At 49.8% G+C, this 20,993-nt stretch overlaps 1 protein-coding gene across 1 annotated transcript in view; it reads left to right on the top strand.

Moving 5' to 3' along the window:
• The window catches only part of KCP (kielin cysteine rich BMP regulator), a 97,933-nt gene that overhangs the window by 47,343 nt on the left and 29,597 nt on the right, over window positions 1–20,993 (top strand). The window contains exons 25-40 of the mRNA XM_033162530.1: window positions 793–875; window positions 1,065–1,158; window positions 2,479–2,661; window positions 3,455–3,625; window positions 4,934–5,110; window positions 5,579–5,664; window positions 8,470–8,560; window positions 8,984–9,066; window positions 10,585–10,758; window positions 13,126–13,305; window positions 13,489–13,759; window positions 14,085–14,167; window positions 14,885–15,055; window positions 18,345–18,438; window positions 19,647–19,820; window positions 20,588–20,670. Of these exons, the coding sequence (XP_033018421.1) occupies window positions 793–875; window positions 1,065–1,158; window positions 2,479–2,661; window positions 3,455–3,625; window positions 4,934–5,110; window positions 5,579–5,664; window positions 8,470–8,560; window positions 8,984–9,066; window positions 10,585–10,758; window positions 13,126–13,305; window positions 13,489–13,759; window positions 14,085–14,167; window positions 14,885–15,055; window positions 18,345–18,438; window positions 19,647–19,820; window positions 20,588–20,670 (2,198 nt within the window). The remainder of the gene's footprint in view (window positions 1–792; window positions 876–1,064; window positions 1,159–2,478; window positions 2,662–3,454; window positions 3,626–4,933; window positions 5,111–5,578; window positions 5,665–8,469; window positions 8,561–8,983; window positions 9,067–10,584; window positions 10,759–13,125; window positions 13,306–13,488; window positions 13,760–14,084; window positions 14,168–14,884; window positions 15,056–18,344; window positions 18,439–19,646; window positions 19,821–20,587; window positions 20,671–20,993) is intronic.

Consider the following 20,993-nt stretch of genomic DNA (forward strand, 5'->3'; position numbering starts at 1 on the left):
CCCCCCACCCCCCATCCTAGGAATCAGGGGCGTAGCAAGGCTCTGTGCTGCCTGGGGTGGCGGCGGCGCAGAGGCACCCCCCTGGGGAAGGGGCACGGCGCGTGCGTCGGGACGTCGTCGTGACGTCACGGCGCACGCGGATGCCGCTGAAAGGGGGAAATTCCCCATTTCCGCGGCTTTTTTCGGCCTGAGTGGCGGACCAGCAAGGAGGGGGCGTCACGTTAGTCCCTGGCATGACGCCCCCTCCTCGCTGCCCCCCCCGCCGTTCAAGTGCCTGCCTTGCCTCCCCCTTTCCCCCTTCCAGCGGCTTTTTTCTGTGCGAGGGGCGGGCCAGCGAGGAGGGGGCGTCATGGCAGCGACAAGCGTGACGCCCCCTCCTCGCTGGCCCGCCCCTCGCTCCGAAAAATAGCCGCTGGAAGGGGGGGAAAGGTGGCATGACCCTGTTCGGGGCCCACCCAGAGGGGTGGGGTGGAGAGGCGAACAAAGTGTCACACCCCCCCTTCCCCTGGAACCCGGGGCGAACCGCCCCCCGCCCCCCTTGCTACACCCCATCAGGAATCACAGAATCAAGGGATGATCTAGCCCAAGCCCCTGCAAGGCAAGAATCACACCCAGAAAGTAACAGAATTGTACAATTGGAAAGGACCCCAGGGGTCATCTAGCCCAACCCCGGATAGACGCCGCCCCCGATACCCACTCCTTTCCTAGTCTTGCCCCCAGTGCTCCCCAGAATCACCCAGATCCCTTTCTCCAACTGATAGGGCTGTTATTAACCCTTCCCTTCCGGCGCAGGCTGCAACTTCGCTGGGAAGGAGTACCCCAACGGGGCCGAGTTCCCCCACCCCACGGACAAGTGCCGGCAGTGCCACTGCATCGTGAGTCTCACGAGTGCCAGGGTGGTTGGGGCAGCGGAAGACTCCCGGGGGAAGGATGGTGGGGTCTTTCCCGTTGGAATCATAGAAGGGACACCCAGGGGCCATCTAGTCCAACCCCCTCCCCTGCAAAGAATCATAGAACTGTAACACTGCAATGCTCAACCAGCTTCCCCCCCGTCCCATTTGCAGAATGGGAACGTCCAGTGCCTCTCCCGCCGCTGCCCGCCCCTTCTTTGCCCGGAACCGTTCCTGATGCCCGGAGAATGCTGCCCCCGGTGTCCAGGTACAGAACTGCACCAGCTTCACCTTCCAGGGTCTTCCCGCTTCCCTGGCATGGGGTCTGACCCCCGAAGGGCTTGTTGCTCGCTCACTTATTTCCTAAGCCCGTGCGCCCCTCGCGCCGACAGAAACTCTCCCGGCAGCTCACGCCATAAGTTACCAAATGCAAAATACAATCAGAGGCAATGAAATGGCTTCACGAGTTGTTTGAAAGGCCTTGGTGAATTAAAGAAAAATACTTGCCTGTCGCCAGAGGCTCGGGGGACCCTGGAAACTCCCCTGCTGTCTACTAAGAGCTATGGCAAAGGTAGTGCCGTGTAGTGGTTAGAGGGCCAGCCCATGGCCTGGGTGAGGCCAGGGTTCAAATCTCCACTCAGCCACAAAGCTCACTGGGCAACCTCGGGCCACTTACTGCCTCCCAGACCAACCTACCTCACAGGGTTGTTGTGGGGGTTAAATGAGGGACGGGACATGACCCGGAAGCTGTATGCCAGCTCCCTCGGCCAGTAACGCGAGATGAACACTGCAACCCGTCGCGGGGATTCGAACCGCCAACCTTCTGATCGGCAAGCGCTAGTACATCATTTCCATATGATTTTTCTTTCTTTCTTTTTTATAAGAATTTATTGGTTTTTCAAAAAAATTTAACAAACGGATAAAACAATACAAACATACACATACAAAAAAAAAGATATACAAACTACAAAAAATAAAACAAAGAGAAAACTAATACAAAACATCAAAAAATTACATAAAACACCTAATTAACTATCTTAATCTTATTTTGAATCTTAATTGGGGGGACTTCCTCACGCCCTCTCTTCTGCGTTCATTTCAAATATAATTTAGTAACTTTGTAACTACTTTGAATCCTCTTTACAAATTATCTTAAACCTTAACTAACAACTTATATATAATACCTTATTCTTACCAAAGTATAAAAATCATTCAAATGTATCACTAACTTAACTTCTTATACGCTCTGTTTAAACTAACATTGTAATGCTATTGCCTATAATGTCCACTGATTTCAATTTCAAATATCTAACTTTTCACGTCGTTTCAAATATTCTTTAAATTTCTTCCAGTCTTCTTGCACCTTCTCCTCCCTCTGATCTCGGAGTTTCATATGATTTTTCTTTCAATGTACATGCCGTAAATTTAAAAACTGATTTCCATAGCCTTTCCCAATCTGCCTTCTAAATATTATGTCCCAAATCCTTTGCCCAGTGTATCATGTTCATCTTTTGTATGCCACTCTAAAAGCAAACTCTAAAAGACCATTGCTTTCCAACTCACAATCCTCCTTTCTTCCTTCTTACAGCTCCCCCAGCCGGCTGCTTCTACCTGGGCGTCCCCTACCAGCACATGGGCCGTTTCTACGACCCCTCGGACAAATGCCGCGACTGCATCTGCAACAACGGGACCATCACCTGCCAACGCCAGCCCTGCGCGCCGGCCCAGTGCTCCCACCCTCTGCAGCTGGACTGCTGCCGCTCGTGCGATGGTGAGAAGTCGCTCCTCTGCTCATTATAATAATAATACTGTGATACCTCGGTTTAAGGGACGCGGGTGGCGCTGTGGTCTAAACCACAGAGCCTAGGGCTTGCCGATCAGAAGGTCGGCGGTTCGAATCCCCGCAATGACGGGGTGAGCTCCCGATTCTCGGTCCCAGCTCCTGCCAACCTAGCAGTTCGAAAGCACGTCAAAGTGCAAGTATACCTGCCCAGTGGCTTACAAACTTGATGTGGATTTTAATCCGTTTTAGCATTTCAACTTTTTGAATCTTTCAAAGCATGGTTGCGAAGTTTTCTTGATTTCTGTGCTTTACGTTTCTGTAAAGCGCTTTGAGGTTGCTGGGTTTATTTTACAATTGAGCGGTGTATAAAGTTTGCAAAATAGGTAAACCGATAATAGAAATCCTCATTTATGACAAACCCAGACTTTGCTTAACCTGCCGCCTTCCAGTCTATGTTGGACTCCAGGGCCAGCTTTAAGTGCAAGTAGATAAATAGGTACCGCTCCGGCGATAAGACTGAGGTTCGTGCCCTGCCTTTTACAATAATTGCACGTTCAGCCGCTGCAGGGGCCTATTGGCCTGTACCCATGCCGTCATGAACACTACGGAAATCTCGACTTCCTCCATACTCCCATACGCCCCTTTGCCTTAACCCATCAGCTCCCTTCTCCTTCCCCACCAGCTTCCCTCCGAGAACCCAGGAGTCCTGGCTCCCCATCACCCCCCCCTCTCTCCCTTGACTATTCCTCCTCTGTGCTCTCTCTTCCCCGGCCGCCCCCAGGTTGCCTTTACCAGGCGAAAGAGCTCCCCAACGGAGAGCAGTTTCCCGACCCCGAAGACCCCTGCAGTGTCTGCTCCTGCTGGGAGGGGAGCGTCACCTGCAAGCCCAAATCCTGCCCGCCATCGGAGTGTCCCTTCCCCGTCTCGGGACCTTGCTGCAAAGTCTGCGAAGGTAAGCACTCTGGGTGCATCCCAAAGAGGAATGAATTCTTTTCTCTCTTTCTAATAAAAGTTTTAACTGGTTTTACAATTTGGTTTCACATTCACACGAAAAATAATAATCCAAAAGAATATAGAATTCTCTGAATTTTCGGGCTTCCTCCCTCCCTTTCACAGAGTCCACAAACAACCATTTTCGCTGCATATCGTATTATACTGGTACCTTGGTTCTCAAACTTAATCCGTTTCGGAAGACCTTTCCAAAACCCAAGTGTTCCAAAACAAAAACACAATATAAATAGCGAAAACGTACCGGTAATCAGTTCCAGAAGTCCATTTGACTTCCGAAATGTTCAAAAACCAAGGCGCTGCTTCTGATTGGTGCAGGTGCCCTGGAAACAATAGCCGACAGCCGCATCAGATGTTCGGCTTCCGAAAAAACATTTGAAAACCGGAACACTTACTTCTGGGTTTTCAGAGTTTGAGAACCGAGGTGTTTGAGAACCAAGCTACCACTGTATCCTCCGTTTATCCATAAAACTCTATTTTCTCCTATAGTTCTTTTCACATTGCGAGCGTTATTGCAATCCTGCCAGTGTTTCTAACTGTTTACAGTGTTCTGTCAAACATATTACAAATTTCCCCCAGTCTTTACTGAAGTTTTTATCGTCCAGATTTTCCCGGTCATTTTAGCCATCTCAGCATAGTCCATCAGTTTTGCATCAATTTTCTCTTGTCGACCTTCCATCTTTAGGCTAAGGAGAGCATCCTGTCTGCCGCCATCACATACATGAATAGTCTTTTTTGCTCCCTTTGTATCTCAGCCCCTAAAATTCCTAATAAAGAGGCTTCTGGGTTCTTTTTATTATTTATTTATTTATTTATTTATTTATTTATTTATTTGCATGATTTTAATTAAAAAAACAAAATTAGACGATAGGATTACAGAATTCCAGCCATTACCCAAATCATTTGCAAAGATAAAAATAAAAATGATTACATACAAAATTATTTGGTTATTTGTGTTCTGATTTCACAATTCTGCGTATATTACAATTTATTTACAACAAGTAAATAAACAAAAAATGTCAAAAGGAAGATAATAACACTAATAATAATGTTGATAATATTCTATTTCTCTTCCATTCTATTTCTTTTCCAGGCTTCTGGTTTCTTAACAGAAGTTATTTTGAACATTTTTTTAAAAGCTCTGGAGAACTCTTTAAAAAAAAAAAAAAAGGAGAAGCAGGGTCTTATTCCCGCTCGCTTGCCTGCGTGTAGCCCCTGAAATTCTCTCCCACCTTCCTTTCTGCCACCCCAGGTTGCAATTACCTCTCCGAGGGCTACCTGAACAGCCAGGAGTTCCCGGACCCCCAGGACCCCTGCGGCCTCTGTACCTGCATGGGTGGATTCGTCACCTGCGCCAAAAAGCCCTGCTACCAAGCCGGGTGCACCCACCCCGTCCGGGGCCCCGGCCAGTGCTGCCCCGTCTGCCACGGTGAGTGCCGGGGCGAGAGGGGGGGAGAAGAAGAGTTTGGATTTGATATCCCGCTTTCTCACTACCCGAAGGAGTCTCAAAGCGGCTGACATTCTCCTTTCCCTTCCCCCCCCCCCACAACAAACACTCTGTGAGGTGAGTGGGGCTGAGAGACTTCAGAGAAGTGTGACTAGCCCAAGGTCACCCAGCAGCTGCATGTGGAGGAGCGGGGAAGCGAACCCGGTTCACCAGATTATGAGTCTACCGCTCTTAACCACTACGCCACACTGGCTCTCAGTGAGAGGGGGCTACGGGCAGAAACAGGAGCGAACAAGGAAGAGGAGCGTTCAGATCTGCCTCTGGAAAGCTGGAGAGGCTCTCTGAACATGCTCAGGGGCACGGCTTCCTGCAGAAACCTGACCTCCAGACTGGAACTTGCAAAAGCAGGGAGTTCATCATCGCTCGCCTTCTTCTCCTGTCTCCAAACAGGCTGCTCCTATAACGGCGTCACCGTTAGCAACGGGCAGAGCTTCGCCGACCCCGGGGACCCCCTCTGCTCCCAGTGCACATGCAGGGTGAGTTGCTCAGGGGCTGAGGAATGTGAGGAGCTCAAAATCTGGGGCCGCGGGCAGGGACACATTCTGGCGGTGGATCTGTCAGGCCCGCCTCGGTTGCAAAAAAAAAAAGAATTGTGGAATAGCAGCTAACCTTTCCACAATATTGCTTTGGGCTTTCCCAAAAGATGGGATCGTAGAAGCAGGGCCAGATTTAGGGTTGATGAGGCCCTCAGCAACTGAAGGTAACGGGACCCTTGATATGTCCAGCTGCAGGGGCGTCGCAGGGTGGGGGCGGGGGGGGGCGGGCCGCCCCTAGGTCAAGGGGAGGTGGGGTGACACTTTGGCCGGCCCCTCTCACCCCGCCCCGCCGAAAGGAAACAGAACAGGCGCATTGAAGCGCTTGTTCTGCTTCTTTTTGCCCTTTCCGTCGCTTTTTTTCCGGCGGGGGGGGGGGCCGACCAGCGAGGAGGGGGTGTCACGCTTGCCACCCCCTCCTAGCTGGCCACCACCCCCCGCCAAAAAAAAGCCTTGGAAAGGGGGAAATTCCCCCTTTCTGCATACACGTGCATCGTGGCGTCATGATGACGTCACGGCGCACGCGTCGTGCCCCTCCCCCAGGGGGGGTGCCTCTGCGCTGCCGCCGCCCCCAGCAGCACTGAGGCTAGCTACGCCACTGTCCAGCTGTCCTTTGTCAGCAACAAATTGTCACTGTTTTTTGTGTTGAATATATGCTACATGGTCACTGATGGACCTAATAGGTATCTCAAGCCATTTGCACATGTTGCCATGCAACCAGTCCATGCAGAATGTAGGCACCCTATATATAGAAAGGAGCAAACTAGTGATATTTTAGGGAGCAGGCTAGCAGGCGGGGCCCATGACTTACATCACAGGAGTCTACACAACACAAAACACTGTTGCTGTGTGTAGGTTTTATTGTATTTGTTTTTTATCTTATATTTTAGAAATTTACATCCAGTTGTTTTTTTCCTTTAATTTTTTTTGGGGGGGGCAAGAGAGTAGGGCCCTAAGCTATAGCTTGTTTAGCTTATACGTAAATCCGGCACTGCATAGAAGGGAACCCGTGGGTCATTTAGTCCAACCCCCTGCAACGCAAGAATCTCAGCTAAAGAATTCCTGAAAACCTCCAAGGAAAGAGAGTCCATCACCTTCCAAGGGAGTCCGTTCCACTGTCAAACAGCTCTTCCCGTCAGGAAGATCTCCCTAACGTTTGGTCGAAATATCCTTTCTTGCAATTTTTTTGGGTCCTGCCCTCCAGAGCTTGGCGACAGGTATTTGAAGATGGCTATCACATCACCGAGGGACGCGGGTGGCGCTGTGGTCTAAACCAAAGAGCCTAGAGCTTGCCGATCGGAAGGTTGGCGGTTCGAATCCCCGCAATGACGGGGTGAGCTCCCGTTGCTCGATTCCCTGCTCCTGCCCACCTAGCAGTTCGAAAGCACGTCAAAGTGCAAGTAGATAAATAGGTACCGCTCCGGCGGGAAGGTAAATGGCGTTTCCGTGCGCTGCTCTGGTTTCGCCAGAAGTGGCTTAGTCATGCTGGCCACATGACCCAGACAAACTTTCTGCAGACAAACGTTGGCTCCCTCGGCCAGTAAAGCGAGATGAGTGCCACAACCCCAGAGTCTTTCGCGACTGGACTTAACTGTCAGGGATCCCTTTACCTTTTTTATCACATCACCTCTCAGTCCTCTCTTATCTAAGCTAAACATCCCTGTCTCCCTCAACCATTCCTCGGAGGCCAAACCTTATGCAGAACGGTTGAGGTATGTTTAATAATAATAATAATAATAATAATAATAGTTACAGGTAGGTAGCCGTGTTGGTCTGCCATAGTCAAAACAAAATTAATAATAATAATAAATTCGTTCCAGTAGCACCTTAGAGACCAACTAAGTTTGTTCTTGGTATGAGCTTTCGTGTGCATGCACACTTCTTCAGATACACTGAAACAGAAGTCACCAGACCCTTAAATATAGTGAGAGGGTGGGGAGGGGTATTACTCAGAAGGGTGGTGGGAATGGGGGATTGGCTTATGGGTGTGGAAAACCTGTTGACGACTGTTAACAACTGCAGTTGGTCTTACAGGAAAAAGCAAGGGGTGAGATAGCTAAAAATAGCTTTGTCATGTATAATGAGATAAGAATCTAATGTCTCTATTCAGACCAGGTCTCTCCATGGTTTTAAGTTTGGTTTTAAGTTTGACCTGAACCCCTAAAAATGGGCCTTCCTGCTTCCTAAAAGACAACTTTAACCTGAACCCCCCAAAAGGGGATAGATCACTGCCAGTTTTTAACTCTTTGAGTAGCAACTGAATTGCAACTAATTAAAAACCATGGAGAGACCTGGTCTGAATAGAGACATTGGATTCTTATCTCATTATACATGACAAAGCTATTTTTAGCCAATATTATTAATATTTTTAGCTCCCAATATAAGCCTGGAGACTGAGAGGATATATGAGACCCACCTTCAAATATCTCAAGGGCCGTCCCACGGAAGGCTTGTTTTCTGCTGCTCATGGGAGGTAGGACTCAAACCGATGACTTCAAGGTGCAAGAAAGGAATAACATCAGGAATAACTTTCTGAGGGTAAGAGTTGTTCAGCAATGGAACCGATACCCTCAGAAAGTGGGTGGCCCCTCCTTCCTCGGAGGTTTTTAAGCAGAGGTTGGATTTCCACCTGTCCTGGATGCTTTAGCTGAGATTCCTGCATTTCAGGGGGTTGGACTAGATGACCCCCGGGGGTCCCACCCAACCCTACGATTCTGTGATTCTAATGCCCTGCTCCGTTTGCTACAGGCCGGCTCGGTTCAATGCCTGAAAAATCTCTGCCCTCCAGCCCCCTGCACCTACCCTGTGCCCGGACCCTGCTCCTGCCCGCTGTGCCAAGGTCAGTGCCCCTTGGGCAAAGGCGCCCTACCCGCTCTGGGGCAGGGTGGGTGGGCAGCGTGGAGTGCCTGGCTCCCCACAGGGGCCTCCTTGGCCTGGTGCCACTCTGATCCAAGAAGACGAGCAGAGCGTTCTGGGCGGCGAGACCCAGAGGAGCGTCACAAATTATATTTGGGGGGTGGGTCTCCATTTGGAGGGCGATATATGGGCATTGAAATATCTGAGGGGCTGCCTTCGCCCACCTGCTGCCCCCCCCAGAGATTTCTGGGCTGCAGCTTCCATGTAGGGCACCAGGTGGGCAAAACTGGTTCTAGGCCAACGGTTCTTTAGGTGCCAGGCGAAAACGCTATTTTTGGCAGACTAACGTCCGATGCCCTTTTCAATTGTGGGATCTCGGAGTCCTTCCCTGTTCCTTCCCCTACAGGCTGCAGTTTCCAGGGCCGTGAATATGGGGAGGGAGACACCTTCCGTGCCCCCAACAAGCCTTGTGAGGAATGTCACTGCCTGGTAAGTTTTGAGTTTTACCTGTGTTTCTTGCATTGGACTAGAGGACCTCTTGGGGTTCCTTTCAACCCTATACTTCCATAGCTGTCAACTTTCGGATTTGAAAATAAGGGATCAGCAGCCTCACCTATGACAGTCACGTGGCAGTGGTGGGCGGAGCCAGAAGCAAAAGTGGGCGGAGCAGCTAGAACGCGGCGTCCGCGCTCTTCCCTAGATCAAGCTGCTTTGGGCCTCGGCCGCGCCACCGCCTCCGGGTCGCTATGCCCGGGCTCGCCCATTGGTCGACGCGTCCGCACGGAGCCTGGCGTCTCCGGGCTCTCATTGGTCTCCGTGGCTGTGTGTGCACAATCGGCGGCGCCACTCAGAAGCGGACGGGGAAGAGGGAAGGGGCGGGGCTCAAGTTCTGGAAAGGGCCTTAAGGCAACTTGTGGGGTGGGGGGAGAGAGAAGGGGGCATGTCGTCGGAAGCCGATGGCGGCAGCCGCGGCTCCTCGCCACCCACAAGCCCCGCTTAAACCGATATGGGGGGGGGGAGCTCCGCAACCAGTCTCTCCTCCTCCTCCTCCTCCCCCCTCCTCTGGCTGCTGCCTGTCTGCAGCTAGTCTGGCTCTTAGTGACAGCAGGCAAAGAACGGGGGAGACAGGGAAGGAAGGGAGTCCTTTGACAACCCGGGAATATCCGGGTTTTTGAGTAATCCGGGGCGGCAGCGGTAAACACGTCGAAAAACGGGGGAATCCCGGCCAATACGGGATACTTGACAGCACTGTACTTCTGTGTTCCTGTGATTCTAGGACTGGACTTCCGCCAGTCCATAATAGCATCCAACTCTACTATTTTCCATGAAAATAGTCTTTCCCCCCCCAGTCTTCAGATGCAGATACAAGCTCATTCTCCTTTCTGCGCATAAGGGCTTTCCTATGACTAATGGTTTAATTAAACACATCGACTTCTCCATCTCAGCCAATTCTCGGGGAAGGCTCGCCCGAACCAAAATGCTTTTGGCAGGCGCCGAAAAGAGCTCCGTTGATGGCGCTTGCCTGGTGTCAAGAGGCAGGGAGTTCCAAAGATGTGCCCCACTAAAATATTGATTTCTTACAAACGTAGCACGGGGATTATGGGCGCATTTCGGGTAAAGCGATCTCTTCATGCAGGGCAAACTACGGAAATAAGTGTCAGGATAAAATAAAACTGGGGACTCAGCTAAATGAGTCAAAAAGCAGGGTTTTGAATGCTCTATAAACATGCAACACCAGAAGGCGCTGGAGAGTAAAAAAAAAAAAAATCTAAGTGATTTTCCATAGCATTTTTTTTCTTTTAACAATTTAATTTCTGAGTTATTTATAGGTTTTTTTGCCCCCTGTGTGTAGATCTGCCCTGGGACGGGGAAGAGGGTGTGAGGGCTCCCTATGCATGCAGGGGGGCCGTCTCCATAGGGTGTCTCCGTGCTTAGGGGCTGGACCCTTGGGCACCACCAGGTTTTCCAGGTACCCCCACCTTATATTCCTCTCTCCCCGCTTCCCAGAGAGGCGACGTCTCCTGCGGACCCCCCCTCTGCCCCACGGCCCGATGCCCTCACCCTTCGCGCGATCCTTGCGGCTGTCCCACCTGTGACTCCTGCAGCTTCCACGGGCGAGACTGTCTGGACGGCGAGCGTTTCCCCGACCCCCGGGACCCCTGCAACCAATGCCAGTGTTCGGTAAGCGGGGGGGGGGGGCAGAGGAGGGAGGAGGGAGAAAATTCCCCTCGGGAGCTCAGTACAGAGGCTCAAACCAGATTTCACATTTGTTAGACCTTCTATTCAGAAATGCATGGCAGAACGGAGTCCGAAAAGGTCAGAGAGAGGGATCCCATTAGCACACCTAATAATAATAATAGTAATAATAATAATATATTTTTTACCCTGCCCATCTGGCTGGGTTTCCCCAGCCACTCAGGGCAGCTCCCAGTAGAATATTAAAAACACAATAAAAAACCAGACATTAAAAGCTTCCCTACGCAGGGCTGCCTTCAGATGTCTTCTAAAAGTCAGATAGTTGTTTATTTCCTTGACATCTGACGGGAGGGCGTTCCACAGGGCGGGCACCACCACTGAGAAGGCCCTCTGCCTGGTTGCCTGTAACCTCACTTCTCGCAGGGAGGGAACCGCCAGAAAACCCTCGGAGCTGGATCTCAGTGTCCGGGCTGAACGATGGGGGTGGAGACGCTCCTTCGGGTATACTGGACCGAGGCCGTTTAGGGCTTTCAAGGTCAGCACCAACACTTTGAATTGTGCTCGGAAACGGACTGGGAGCCAATGTAGATCTCTCAGGACCGGTGTTATGTGGTCCCGGCGGCCGCTCCCAGTCACCAGTCTAGCTGCCGCATTCTGGATTAGTTGTAGTTTCTGGTTCACCTTCAAAGGTAGCCCCACGTAGAGCGCATGGCAGTAGTCCAAGGGGGAGATAACCAGAGCATGCACCACTCAGGCGAAAGAGTCCCTGGCAGGGAGGGTCTCATCCTGCATACCAGATGGAGCTGGGAGACAGCTGCCCTGGATGCAAAAGAGCCGTCATCTTGGCTTCTTGATCTTCACCACAACCATCTCCTGCCATCACCCCAGCATCTCTCATCCAACCACAGTCCTTGGAAAGATTCACTCAACCCATGTTTTTTTTTTACTGTATTTGCCAATCCCTCCTTGCACCTTATCAGGAGATGTTTTCCAGACCAGCGGTCAACGTTAGGCTCCCCTGAAATGGGTTCTTGCTAGTTTTGTGGTCAGACATGAAGCTGGCCTCCCTGGTGACAAATTTTGCAGGATTTCTGACTCAAGGAATTTGGGGTAGTGGTTGATTTGTTTGCCCTCCCCACAACAGTTTGGGAAAGACTTGCTTCACACACTTGGACACCATCATACTGATGTTATTATTATTATTAGTACTACAACTATATTATTGTTCTGGGTGGGGTATAAATAAATTATTATTATTATTATTATTATTATTATTATTATTATTATTATTATTATTATTATTATTTTAGTGCTCCCCTTTCACCCTAAAATCCCAGGGCGGGTTCCTACAATTCAAAATACCCTATTTTTCGCTCCATAAGACAATTTTTTTTTCCTCCTAAAAAGTAAAGGGAAATATCTGTGCTGCTTATGGAGCGAATGGTGGTCCCTGGAGCCGAATTGCCCAGGGGCCAAAAGAGGATCATGCCTTTTATTTTACAAAGAGAAAAGGGGGTGTTGAAAGGACCCCGCTCAGCAGCTGATCAGCAAGAGTTCAGGAGAGAGATAAGAGTCCCGGCTCCCTTTCAGCCCCGCCCTCCTTTGTTGAATGTGCTGCAGAGGGAGGTTGTTTGTTTCCCCAGCGACATGGGACTGGCTGATTAGATTATCTGTCTGGAAACTGTAGAAAAGGCTCCCTTTCCTTTAGAAGCTGCAGAAATGTGAGTTGAACCCCATAAAAATGGGGCTTTCCCTCTTTGCTTTTCACCCTTTGCAAAAAAGCTGCAAAACTTTTAGCTGATCCTCAAAAAAAACAGGGTTTTTCCCTTTGCAAAAAAAGCTGCAAAACTTTTAGCCGATCATCAAAAAAACAGGGCTTTTCCCTTTGCAAAAAAGCTGCAAAACTTTTAGCCGATCCTCAAAAAAACAGGCCTTTTAGAGGAGGAAAACCAGAAAAAATATTTTTTTTCTTGTTTCCTCCTCTAAAAACGAGGTGCGCCCTATGGTCCGGTGCGCCCTATGGAGCGAAAAATACGGTACAACAATTTAAGAAACTTGCAGCAAATAGAACCGCAAAGAGTAAAATCTAATAAGAATGACATCCAATGAAAAACAGGAGCTCATACAATTACTTATATACTGAATGTTCTCTCTCACACAAACGTCCAGCTGGTACCTCCTCCCTGGCTTTGGAGCCGAGAGGCAGCGTGGCCTAGTGGGATGGATTTTATAGGGCGCATATGATGGTCATCACCAATTCCTGGGGGTATCCCATTTCTATGAACATTTCTGCAAATGCCCAGGAAGTAAACCACAGGACTCCCCCCCCCCCCAATCTCTCTCCGCCCACAGGCTGGCACCGTAACCTGCTTGCCTGCTCCGTGCCCAGCCGTGCCCTGCCAGAACCCCGTCGTGCCGCCCGGGCAGTGCTGTCCGAAGTGCACTGGCGCCTGCCGTTTCCAGGGGCGCCTCTACAAGAGCGGGGAGGCCTTTGGCTCGCCGCAGAACGCCTGCCACACGTGCACATGCCAGGTGAGCGAGGGCAGAGGGATTGGCACCTACACGGGCAGGTGGGCTCCCCCGGCCTCGCTCAGCACGCCAGCAGCACTCACCCCCCTTAAGCGCGACCCAGTAATGGCAAGGCTGAACCAAGGAGCCTTCTGCATGCCAAGCAGGTGTCCTAGCCCCTGAGCTGCCTCCCTCCTCCCTCCGCAGGCCGAAGTCGTGACCTGCCAGCCCAAGCTCTGCCCGCAGCAGTGCACCCACCCTCTGCCCCCCCAGGCTCCCGCCTGCTGCCCGACCTGCGACGGCTGCCTCCATGAGGGCCAGAAACTTGCCAATCGGCAAGCCTTCAACCCGGCCTCCGACCCATGCCGCCAATGCAGCTGCCTCCGCGGAAACGTCCTCTGCAGCCCAGTCCTTTGCCCCCAGGTGTTGTGCGCCAGTCCCGTCCGCAAGCCTGGACAGTGCTGCCCACAATGCTCAGGTAAGCCGCAAAAAAAAACGGTCTTGCGAGTCCCCCTGAATCCGCTTTTATTTATTCCATCAATGTGCCACCTTCCCCTCCGAGGAGTTCCTGGAGGCGTACCTGGTTCTCCCCGAAGCCCCACTTAATCCCCGCAACAACCCTGCGAGGTAGGACAGGCCGAGAGATGCGGCGGCTGACCCAAGCTGCCGGGCAGAGTGGGGATTCGAACCCGCCTCTCCCAGGTCGAAGCACGACGCCACACTGGCTCTCACGTTTGAGGCTGGGGCGGACGAGGGGCTGTTGGCGGACTCCTAACCCACATCACTCCCGGTCTCCCCAACAGTGTGCCAGCACGGAGGCCGTGAGTATCCGGAAGGCTCCCAGTGGCTCTCGCCGTCGGACCCGTGTCAGCAGTGCTCCTGCGTGGTGAGATCCTCTGCCTCCGGTCCCTACTCCTCACAGAGGGCCATATTCCCTTCCCAGCGACTTTTCGGGGGCCGCAGGCCTATCAGAGGCGGGGCAGAGGTGAAAGTGGGAGGGGCAACCAGAGGCCTTTGGCACGCCGCTTGATTATAAGAGAAAGGAAACCTCAAAGTGGTCTGCAAAAAGGGATATGCCAGATGATGATGATGATGATGATGATGATTAGAATTTATATACTGCCCTATAGTTCACAGAATAAAATCAAGATATAAAACCACAAAATACATAAAATAATAATAATAATTAATAATAATAAAAACACACCATTTTAAAAGGGCATAGGATGTAAATCAGATCAACCAAAGGCCTGGTTAGAAAGGAACGTTTTTCCTGGCGCCTAAAGGTGTACAATGAAGGAGGCGCCAGGCGAACTTCCCTGTGGAGAGCATTCCACGGGAATTAATGAGGCTTCAAGGCTTGTAAGGAGATTTAAGGCTTCCGGAATTAACAAGAGACTAAAAAACTCGCCTCCGCCACCTAAACATCTGGTCAGGCTCGTCTGAGCGGAAAAAGTTTTTCGCAGGCACCCAAAAGGGTACCGCAAAGACGCCTGCCTGATTTCAATAGGCGGGGAGTTCCACAGTGAAACTGATGCCGCGCTAAAAGATTTGGGGGGTTGCGTGGCATCGGGCGACCTCCTTCCCCTTCTCCTCCTCACAGGGCGGTGAAACCGTGTGCGAGTCTCTGCCCTGCGAAGTCACCCTCTGTTCGCACCCGGCTCCTGGACCCGGGCAGTGCTGCCCTCTCTGCCACGACTGCCTCTTCGAAGGGGAGCGCTATGCCCACGGAGAGGCCTTCAAACCGGAGTCTTGTCTCCAGTGCAGCTGCCAGGTGAGCCACAGGGGAACCCCTAGTTCATTGATGGGACCCCCAAGCAGGGCCGGATTTAGGTTTGACGAAGCCCTAAACTGCTGGAGGTAATGGGGCCCTTTCTGTGTCCAGCTGTCCTTTGTCAACAACAAATTGTCACTGTTTTTTGCGTTGGATATATGCTGTATGGTAATTGATGGACCTCATCGGTACTTAGGTTTCTAGTTACAGGTACAGGTGGGTAGCCGTGCTGGTCTGCCATAGTCGAAACAAAATAGAAAATTCTTTCCAGTAGCACCTTAGAGACCAACTGAGTTTGTTCTTGGTATGAGCTTTCGTGTGCATGCACACTTCTTCAGATACACGAAAGCTCATACCAAGAACAAACTCAGTTGGTCTCCAAGGTGCTACTGGAAAGAATTTTCTATTTAGTTACAGGTAGGTAGCCGTGTTGGTCTGCCGTAGTCGAAACAAAATTAAAAAATTCCTTCCAGTAGCACCTTAGAGACCAACTAAGTTTAACTTATATGCAGAATTCATCGTGCAAAAGGCTGGACTGGAGGAATCCCAAGCCGGAATTAAGATTGCCGGAAGAAATATCAACAACCTCAGATATGCAGATGACACAACATCGATGGCAGAGAGTGAGGAGGAATTAAAGAACCTTTTAATGAGGGTGAAAGAGGAGAGCGCAAAATATGGTCAGAAGCTCAACATCAAAACAACTAAGATCATAGCCACTGGTCCCATCACCTCCTGGCAAATAGAAGGGGAAGAAATGGAGGCAGGGAGAGATTTCACTTTCTTGGGTTCCATGATCACTGCAGATGGTGACAGCAGTCACGAAATTAGAAGATGCCTGCTTCTTGGGAGGAAAGCAATGACAAACCTAGACAGCATCTTAAAAAGCAAAGACATCACCTTGCCGACAAAGGTCCGTATAGTTAAAGCTATGGTTTTCCCAGTAGTAATGTACGGAAGTGAGAGCTGGACCATCAAGAAGGCTGATCGCCGAAGAATTGATGCTTTTGAATTCTGGTGCTGGAGGAGACTCTTGAGAGTCCCATGGACTGCAAGAAGATCAAACCTATCAAGTCTGAAGGAAATCAGCCCCGAGTGCTCACTGGAAGGACAGATCCTGAAGTTGAGGCTCCAGTACTTTGGCCACCTCATGAGAAGAGAAGACTCCCTGGAAAAGACCCTGATGTTGGGAAAGATGGAGGGCACAAGGAGAAGGGGACGACAGAGGACGAGATGGTTGGACAGTGTTCTTGAAGCTACTAACATGAGTTTGGCCAAACTGCGGGAGACAGTGAAGGATAGGGGTGCCTGGCGTGCTCTGGTCCATGGGGTCACAAAGAGTCGGACACGACTGAACGACTGAACAACAACAAAGGTGCTGCTAGAAGGAATTGTTTTATTTTGTTTCGTATATGCTATGTGGTAATTTATGGACCTAATAGGTATCTAAAGCCATTTGCACATCACAAAAATAAGTACAGGTATTTTATCAAAGTAATTGTTGAACTGAAATACAATTAAGAAGAAGTATAGTAACAGTGAAATAATAATTATTAAGCTCTAACTTAAAATGATTTTTTTTTATTCATAACAAACTTGATAGTGCAAGCACATTGGCATTTGGCAATAACTTAAGTTCCTTTAGAAACACAGTTTACAAAGACTCCTAATCGAGTCTCTAGAAACTTGCTGTAACATGAAATAATAATAGGTGTAAATATAGTATGCAAACTACTAATAGTGATAAAGAGCAGAATGTGGGCACCCTATATATAGAAAGAAGCAAAGCAGTGATATTCTGGGGAGCAGGCTAGCAGGCGGGGCCCATGACTTACATCATAGGAGCCTGCACAACACACAAAAAACTGTTGCTGTATGTGGCTTTTGCTTTATTTGCTTTTTATCTTATATTTTGGAAACGTACATCCAGTTGTTGTTTTTTCCTTTAATTTTTTTTTGGGGGGGGGGCCAAGAGAGTGGGGCCCTAAGCTATAGCTTGTTGAGTTTATACCTAAATCCAGCACTGCCCCCAAGTCCAGTCTTTCTCAGTCTTTGGTCTCCAGATATTTTGGGACTACAACTCCCATCATCCCTAGCTAGCAGGATCAGTGGTCAGGGATGATGGGAGCTGTAGTCCAACAACATCTGGGGACCCAAGGTTGAGAAAGACTGATCTAGTCCAATGCAGCAACTGTGGTTAAAGCGTCATCAAGGAGACCACAAGGGAAGGAATCTCTCAGAAGCTGGTAGACTCTCCTCTGTTGATTTTAATCAGAGGTTGGGTGGTCCCCTTTCAGGAATTCTTGAGCTGAGATTTCTGCATTCCAGGGGGTCAGGCTAGATGACCCTTGGTGTCCCTTCCAGGGAGAATTTGATTTAAATCAAATCAATTTAAATTGCTAGTCCGTAAGACCTGATTTAAATCATTTATTTATTTTTACAGAAAGACTCATTCTTGCTGGTATCATCTTAATCTTTGCAAACAGATGAAGGTTTTTTTATTAATAAATTTTCAGAGTAGTTTTTTTCAGTTATATAAAAAATTACTGATTTGGTTATACTATTAGAAATGCATAGGCAGATAATTATGAAATTATTCTGAGGTTTAACAAGTTAACTGTTTATACTTGGGCAACTTTTCTGCTGTACTTTATCGGAAGGAGAAAAATCATCATTTCCTTAATAACAATTTAAACAATTTATTTAACTAAAACATGTATCCATGTTTGTTAACTGATGTGGTTAAGCCGTTAAAAAAAAAAGAGAGACTTAGACTGAGTTTTAGCACACATGAAAAACTTAAAACAAATCCTTATTTCCTGATGAATAGCCTTTGGACTGTAATGTAACTTAAATAGAAAACTATCTTTTGAAAGATTTTTCCTCCCAAAGCATTTTATTTTAAAAATCCGATTTAAATATTTAAAAAATCCAATTTAAATTTTAAAAAAAACCATTTTTTTTATATAAAAAATCCAATTTAATTTTTTTAAAAAAAATCCAATGAACATTTTAAAAAATCCAATTTAATATTATTATTTTAAAAAAAAAATCCAATTTAAATTTTTTAAAAATCCGATTTATTTTTTTAATCAAATCATTAATTTTTATCCACCCTGCTTCGGGGTCTGACTCTAGAAATCTGAGCTGGCCGGTGTGGTTTTTGCACACAGCCTGGGTGGGGGAATTCGGAGCGAAGCGCTGATGGGGTGGGGTGGGCATCAAGGGGCGTGGGGGTGCCAGGGGCACGGGGGAAGATGTGACCCTCTTGCCTTTCCCCCGTTTGCAGGAGGGGAACGTCCGCTGCGAGATGATCCAGTGCCCCCAGCCGACCTGCTCCCACCCCGTGACGGAGCCTGGGGTCTGCTGCCCCCGCTGCAAAGGTGACGGGGTGCTGAGCCTCAGAGGGACTTGGCGGGTGCTGGGGGGGGGCAGCTTCAGACGCCTTCGCTAGCCTGGCATTTTCCAGGTGCTTTGAACTAAAACTCCCATCCGTCTCAGCTGTCCGGGTGGCTTTTTGGTTGTCTCACGTTTGCTAGGCACATGTCCAAGTTCTTTTGCCTTCGTCCCACCGTCTCCCCCCAGAAAACCCACTCTTTAGCGCTGATCAGAGCCAGCACCAATCCAGAGAAAACCTAATTCATGGAATCATAGAATCGTAAAGTCGGAAGGGACCCCCAGGGGTCATCTAGTCCAACCCGCCGCAGTGCAGGAATCTCAGCTAAAGCATCCATGGCAGATGGCCATCCCACCTCTGCTTAAAAACCTCCAAGGAAGGGGAGTCCACTACCGCCCCCCTGTTGAACGGCTCTTACTGCCGTTTTTCCTGATGTTTAGTCGGAATCTCCTTGAAGCCATGGGTTCGAGTCCTACCCTCCTGAGCAGGAAAAAACCAAGCTTGCTCAATCCTCCATGTGACAGCCCTTGAGATATTTGAAGATGGCTCTCATATCTCCTCTCAGTCTCCTCTTTCCCAGGCTAAACATACCCAGCTCCTTCAACCGTTCCTCATCAGGCTTGGTTTCCAGGCGCTTGATGACCGTGGCCGCCCTCCTCTGCACACCTTAACCCGGGGTGTCCAGAATTGGACACAATATTCCGGGAAGGATCTGACCGAGACGGAATAGAATGGGACTAGGACTTCCCTTGATCTGGACACTAGACTTCTGTTGATGCAGTCTAGAATCGCATTAGCCTTTTTTGCTGCTGCATCTCGCGATTGGCATTTGGTAACCAATTCGATGGTAAATGGTGGGTTTTCCTGGGGGAAAGCTGCGAGGCGAGTGTGGATCAACCCCTGGTGTCAGACTGAAGCTGGCACCCCACAGTTTACCCCCGAACCTCCAGGGGCACCCCCAAACCTCTTGGGATTAGCAATGAGGCCCCCCTGCCTCCGCCAGTCTTCACACCCCGAGAGGATCTGCAGAGAAGGAGGCAGTCTTTCAGGCAGAATCGCGGACTTGGGAAGGTCCCCCAAGGGTCATCTAGTCCAACCCCCTGCGACTCAAGATATTCGGTGTCTAAGAGGCGGCTGGGAAGGGGTGCGGGTACAGCCGCGGAGCCTGACGCCCGCCTTTGCCCCTTCCTGCAGGCTGCGTCTATGAGGGCCGGGAGCGAGAGGACGGGACCAGCTGGTTCTCCTCCTCGGCGCCGTGCATGGTGTGCATGTGCGCGGAAGGTGTGGCCAGCTGCGCCGAGATCGCCTGCATCAGCTCCTGCGTCAACCAGATCGAGGTGCCCGGGGAATGCTGCCCACTGTGCGCAGGTATGGCACAACGGCATTGGCAGAGAGAGGGGCAAAGGAGGGGGGGAGGTGGATTGCGAGGGGCGTTCCAGGGGATGGAGAGACTCCCCGATGGGGAGAGGTGGCAGCGCCTGGGGGGGGGAGCTTTTTAGCGGAGAGAAGCAGCATGACAGAAGCTTGCAAAATTATTCACGGCATGGAGAAAGTGGAGAGAGAGCTTTCCCCCTTCTCTCCTAACGCCAGAACTTGTGAAGACGAATTTCCAAAAATGGGTAAAAAAATGTCTGGGGGAACCCAGGTTGGAAATGTAGAGTTTTTGTCAAATTTCCAAAATAATAATAATAATAATAATATTAATTTATTATTTATGCCCATCCACTCTGGGCTGCTTCCAACAGAATATTAAAATGCAATAGTCTATTAAACATTAAAAGCTTCCCTAAACTGGGCTGCCTTGAGATGTCTTCTAAAACTCTGGTAGTTGTTTTTCTCTTTGACATCTGGTGGGAGGGAGTTCCACAGGGCGGGCGCCACCACCAAGAAGGCCCTCTGCCTGGTTCCCTGTAACTTGGCTTCTCGCAGCGAGGGAACCGCCAGAAGGCCCTCGGCGCTGGACCTCAGTGTCTGGGCAGAACGATGGGGGTGGAGACGCTCCTTCAGGTATACTGGAAGAAAAATGATCTTTTTGGAGATTTTGGCCACCGAAAAAACAACTCAACTTTTGTGTCCAGATTTCCACTTTTTGAAATATGGCAAGCCTGAAATAACCATGGCCTCCCCTTCCCCAGATTGCACTTACGAGGGCCAGGCGTACGGGCCGGGAGAGAGTTTCCAGCCGGGACAAGACCCCTGCGAAATCTGCACCTGTGAGGTGAGCAGCCTGGTTCTCGGTGGATTGCGGGTTGGGCTAGATGACCCCTGGGGTTCCCTTCCAATTCAACGGTCGTAGAATTTTATGACTTCCATACCAGGGAGGCAGGGGAGGTGAGGCCTTGCCCACCTGGCGTTGCGACTGGGTGATGCTGATTTTGAAACCCTGACGTCTCTTGGAAACTGGAATCAGTCTTAACTCTTAAAACAGAGACAGACCCAGCAATTTTTGCTTTGGCCACTGGAGGAGAGGGTTTGACTGTCCCTCGTGACACGTGAGCCCAGCTGTGGCCATCCAGCAAATCTGACTGTTGAAAGATTCGG

The sequence above is a fragment of the Lacerta agilis genome, chromosome 10 (genome assembly GCF_009819535.1).
Source record: "Lacerta agilis isolate rLacAgi1 chromosome 10, rLacAgi1.pri, whole genome shotgun sequence".
Taxonomy (NCBI): domain Eukaryota; kingdom Metazoa; phylum Chordata; class Lepidosauria; order Squamata; family Lacertidae; genus Lacerta; species Lacerta agilis.